Source organism: Rhipicephalus sanguineus, chromosome 3, assembly GCF_013339695.2.
Source record: "Rhipicephalus sanguineus isolate Rsan-2018 chromosome 3, BIME_Rsan_1.4, whole genome shotgun sequence".
Classification (NCBI taxonomy): domain Eukaryota; kingdom Metazoa; phylum Arthropoda; class Arachnida; order Ixodida; family Ixodidae; genus Rhipicephalus; species Rhipicephalus sanguineus.
In genome coordinates, this window is record NC_051178.1 from 231,088,317 (window position 1) to 231,093,576 (window position 5,260).

At 46.7% G+C, this 5,260-nt stretch overlaps 1 protein-coding gene across 1 annotated transcript; it reads left to right on the forward strand.

Moving 5' to 3' along the window:
* Positions 1–507: 507 nt before the first annotated feature.
* On the forward strand, positions 508–1,137 carry LOC119386382 (prenylated Rab acceptor protein 1). The gene has a single exon (XM_037653696.2). It carries the CDS (start codon positions 508–510, stop codon positions 1,135–1,137), a length of 630 nt encoding a protein of 209 aa, XP_037509624.1.
* Positions 1,138–5,260: the final 4,123 nt, after the last annotated feature.

The window sequence follows — 5,260 nt, forward strand, 5'->3', positions numbered from 1 at the left end:
AACCAACGACGCCGACACCGGTATTTCTACGAAACGAGCTTGCAGCGCTATCGCATTAAAACAAAGTACAAGTGGTGACCTTCTAGGCACCTCGCGCCATGCACCTACGACAATCAAAAAAAGAAAGACCAAAAGCGGTGAGCTTAGCGCGTTTATTCGCTGGATGAACGTGATTCGCCGCTTCTCTGCGCGAGTCTAGTCCATATGATTGGCCTCTTCCTATTTTTATCGGTACATAAACCACTAATTCATCAATTTTTCTATATACCTTAGACGGCCGATTAGCTCCTCTTCATGCGTCTAAGTCCTAAATTTTCCCACTTATATTAACCGCCGGTTTCATGGCCGATCCCCCGTAGTGGGTAAGAGCCAAGAATTAAGGGTCAAGCAAGCAAGCTACGTCAGAGCCTGCCGAGTCAGTCAAGAAGAACTGTACGGTGGAGCTACCGCTTGCCACCACCCAAGACCTACCAATTAACGTCGCTACTAAAAGCGAGGCGGGAAGCCATGAGCAGTGAGCGAGGCGACGTCGGGTGGTCCGTGAACACCAACCTGAAGTCTTCGGGTGATGCTCCAGCCACTGCGCGGGCGCCAACTCCCGCGTTGCCGCATAAGCATCTCTCCTCGTCTTCCAAAGAGCAGGACTTGGACTTTCAACGTGCCGTTATGGCCTGGTCCAGCGAACAGCTCAACCGAGCCCAGCCGTGGAAGCATTTCGCTGACACTGCAAAATTCTCGATGCCGAAGTCGGCCCAAGAGATGACAAACAGGATCCGATCGAACGCGGACCACTTCCGCACGAACTACGGCATCATTTTCGTCGTAATCCTGGTAATTTACGTCATGTCCAGCGTCCAACATTTAGTGAGCGTAGCCGCGGTGGTTGCGGTGGGCGCCGCGCTCAAGCTGCACCAAGACGACGACTCTGCGGCCGTGTGGGGCACAAGGCTTATGATCGGCAAGAACCAGAGGCTGGCCGGGGTGTCGTTTGTGGCGTTGCTTCTTCTGTACACCGCATGCTTCTGGTCCGCCATTGTGTGGTCCGTTGGACTCGTCGTGGCGATTGGCATACCCGATGCCACGTTGTATGCCGGGCAAGTCAGCCAGAAAGCTACCCGAGATTCCCGAAGGAGGTGATATTATGGGTCACCTGTTAGTTTAGTGTTTCGAGTTTCTCAGCAATTTTTTAACAGAGGGTATTTTTTTTTTACTTTAGTTCTACACGTCGAAATTTCCTGGGGCGAGAGTTCCATTCAGCTCAGTCAACACGGTGTTCTTTCAAGGGGAAGTTGCACCAAAGCATCCGGAAGGTCACTGGACACTGCTGATGTAGCTCATGCTGCGGGACACTTCATGACATTTTTCCATTTACGCCGTTTTTTTTTCTGTGTTTCTTAGTGGGTCTGTTCATTGCAGAGTTGTAATAAATGTTGTTGTTCTTTTGCTGCATGGGCTTCTTTTTCATCTGTTTAAAAACTTTGAAGCAAGCGAATACAGTATTAGGGCTTCTACTGTGCGCTTGACGCTGCGAATTCCACACATCTTGTGATAGCTGCAACTTGTTTTGCATAATTTCGGTCACCGCAAGGTAATAAATTTGCTCTGTATGTGTGGCGAGCAGACAAGGCTCCATTAAACACTGATAAAGTTGTGCTTGAACACGCCAAAAGCGTTTTCCTCGCTTCTTCCTAGGGCTTATATAAGTGGTCTTTCAAGTTGTTCTTGTAACAATGACGCTGCCACATCAAAGCAGGCAATGTAGGCGCTGGAAAGCCCAAGCTGCTCGCCTTGTCTGCTAAGGCGTGTCCCGCAGTACCTCAATAAAGTTGTTTCGATCAATCAATCAATCAATCAATCAATCAATCAATCAATCAATCAATCAATCAATCAATCAATCAATCAATCAATCAATCAATCATTCAATCAATCAATGTATAGGTGCTGGCGCATGGCGTTAGTGCAACTGTCTATTCACAGCGTTGATACTATTCATGCGCATGATATTCAACTTCTTCAATGGCCAGAAACCAGTGATCGGTGCAAACAAATCGTACCTGACGTATGAGGAGAAGGCGAAAAGAGACTGCATGGCCGGACTAGAGGGGAGATGTTGTCACGTCTTGCTCCTTCTTGCCGACCATGAGAGATGTCACCAGAAAGGAGAAAACTTTTTATAAGCTTGGGTTGTAGTTGTCAGCGCGGCGTGTGGCCGCGTGGGCTTTTTGCAGCGCCCGCCATACACTGAGGATGAAGAACGCGAAAGAAGCCCAAAAATTGATCCCTTAGAACATAGAGTTTCTCACAATAAGAAACTCTATGCCTTCAAATTAACGTTAATAATTAGCGAGCAGACGATTGTCGCGGCATCGGTCTTTCTCCGTAATTTACCGTCTAACCACGAAATTTCTGAACGGAGGAAGAGAGAAACGGAAAGCACTGCGTGTTTATATGACAGAGATGATTTAGAATACTTTATACTCAACTACGGGAGAGAGGCAAGCTCTTCCCAGAAAATGGTTTCGAAATCTGCTTGAAGCTATGGTGTACTTTGCATCCGGTCGCCTTAGCTTAACGAGAATTTCCGATAAGCAAAGAACTTTGCTGGATGTGTGCATACGATCGTGTAGTTAGGAAAACAGCCATGTTTATTCCGCGTTTCAGTTCAGCGGAACGAGGTAGAATTGCACAAAGAGCGAGGAGAAAGCAAATGCGGAGATTTTCTTGTATTTTATATTATTTTTTTGTTTGACCATTATATAATATTCCAAGTATTCTTTCAAATTTCATATGAACCATTCTTGGTCAATCCTCCACTGTGGGTTGAGCCATATGGGAAAGAAAGCATCATCATTACCGGCATTTGAATCGCGTGCACTGTCATCGCGTGGAATTCCACGTGCATGCTTCACGGGGCCATAGAGGTACTGGTGCTTCTGCTGGCGCAACTGCGAAGGGCATTCTCGGTTTAAGCCATCATCTACCCGCCGAGAAAACCTATAGGTGCGTACCTTGCTTGTGAACCACTCTGCGTAATAGAAACGAGGGTCGTGTTTTGATGCTTTAACAATTTGGTTGCTCCGGTTGCACGAAATGATCGCTGCATTGAAGGAAGTTCCGGGTTATTCTGTATATATTACAAAGAGCACTGACTGGCGCTACTCTTTGCTGAAGAAAATATATTAGGTTTAATGTTGTGAAGAGCGGCAAGGTCATCATTGGGAATATCTGCTCCCCACTTCACGCAGATGTAACACGAGAAGACAAAAGCTTGCACGAAAACGGAGAGCGTAGTTCAATGTAGTCGAAGTACGAGAATACTAGTACAGTAAACGAAGTCTAATGTGTAATACTCGCCGCGTTTCAGCAGTGGCTTAAACATAGGAAAATTGTACGCAATTTAAAAGCTGCTACGACCACGTCATATGAACAATATTTTGGACATACTAAAAAAGGCTTCATCTCCCGACTGACGCGTCTTTTTCGAACACTGATACCACAGCCTTAACAACGTCGATGCGTAATCAAGCAGTACACACTCTCACTGACAGGCTTTCTGTACTTTTGCATATAAGCCCGCTTTTATAATAACTTTTGTACATACAACTTGGGTTTTATGGCGTTCATGAAAGTTGTCCAGCACTCGTGCTTTTGCGAAAATTTGCTTAAAAGTACTCTCTGCGACTATAGTGTGCCAGAAAACAGCCCATCTTCGCCTTATTTTATTGTTGCCATAAATTTTGGGCATTCTTTGTACGTAATGTTTCTTCGCCACAATACATGAACACCCTCTCTGCTTACACACCGCGAGTAACTAGTTTTGTACCCTCGATTTCACTTGCTATTTCATTTGCCCTCCGCCAGTGGCCTGTGATCTGCTGCCTCCTGTTGATCCTTGATATAACTGTGTATTACTCAAAGCAACCGTTTCTTTTCAAGGATGTGACGCCTGGATCACAGGCGTAGCATTTTTATTTACATAGTACAAAGCGTTCGTTTTGCAGAAGCATGTTTCACAATATGAGGCGGCTGAAATTTCCGTATGGCGCAGTCAGCACTGAATGCCTTTATCCAGGTCATTCAACGCAGTTCTTGGTTCATATCTTAAAGATATGTTCATATCTATTCGTATGAATAGGATACCTTGTTAATTGCAGCCCACTCAGTGCTAGCCCTCCCGTCTTGAAGTAGCAAGCCTTTGTTTGCGGAAGCCTTTGCCAGTCGACGAGATGACCACTGACGAAGGAAGCATCCTTGCCAAGACCGTCGAGCCGCCGACGAACGACTCGTCAATCCTGGCGAAGCATAGCGGTTCGGTAAAGTCCAGGAAGTCCACGACGCCTAAGATTGGGAGAAGTGCCTCGCACCTCGAGCTCGCCTCAGACAAAGAGCCTGCGCCTAAGAACACCATTCCGGGCGGTCCCTCCGTGAACTTTGCAACCACAGCGCCTCCTTCGTTGGACGCCGTGCCGAGTGGCTTGACTAGTGGTCCCCAGGAAAGCACAAGCGTCGGAGACAAGTCAAAACAGCAGCGTGAGTTGTCGGAGAAGCGGTCGCTATTTCGATTACAGTCGGCCACATTATAATACCACGCGAGCGCGTGGCGAAATACCACCTGCACCGTCTAGTGGGCAGTCGTCTACTGTCGAGAGCATTGTTCTGGTGACTGCGCAGCAAGACCTATGCTCTTGATAGGAGATGGCTCGCCGCTAGACGGCGCAGCCGACTATACCTACGGTTTTGCTGGGTTAAGGCTCTACAATTTTTTCTCTTCTCGCGTGACCCACTGATGTGACGATGTAACAAGCGCCAGTAATGTCCTGCTGCTTAGCAGAGGTTGCATCCTGATGCTTCAAGCAAGCATCGTGAAGTGTCTTGGTTGACAACGCTAGAAGGGCTGCCTACCTTGCATATGAAAAAGAGTATGCGTGACATTACCGTTATTGCACCGGTTCATGAGGGTGTTCGCGAAAGAATTCTTCAGGCAGGTGTCGCTTGGGCAACTGGTAATTCTGTAACGCTCTCTCAGTAGCTTTGTTGGAGACTGAGGCAATGCCTGAGAACATGTATGCATTAGTGTTCCTCTTGCTCAAGACACTTGCGAGTGGCGATGTCATTACTTTTGTGTGCTCTTTAATCTTGTGTACTCTTCTTTGTACTGGCATTGCATTACCTTGCTTGTATAATGTTTGTATTTTTCCCACTCCTGTAAAAACCTTTACGGAGGGTTGACAGTATCCTGTAAATAAAAAATAATAAAAAA

What these genes read in the sequence shown, in the direction of transcription:
- LOC119386382 (XM_037653696.2), top strand. Translation starts at nt 508, where the DNA reads ATGAGCAGTGAGCGAGGCGACGTCGGGTGGTCCGTGAACACCAACCTG.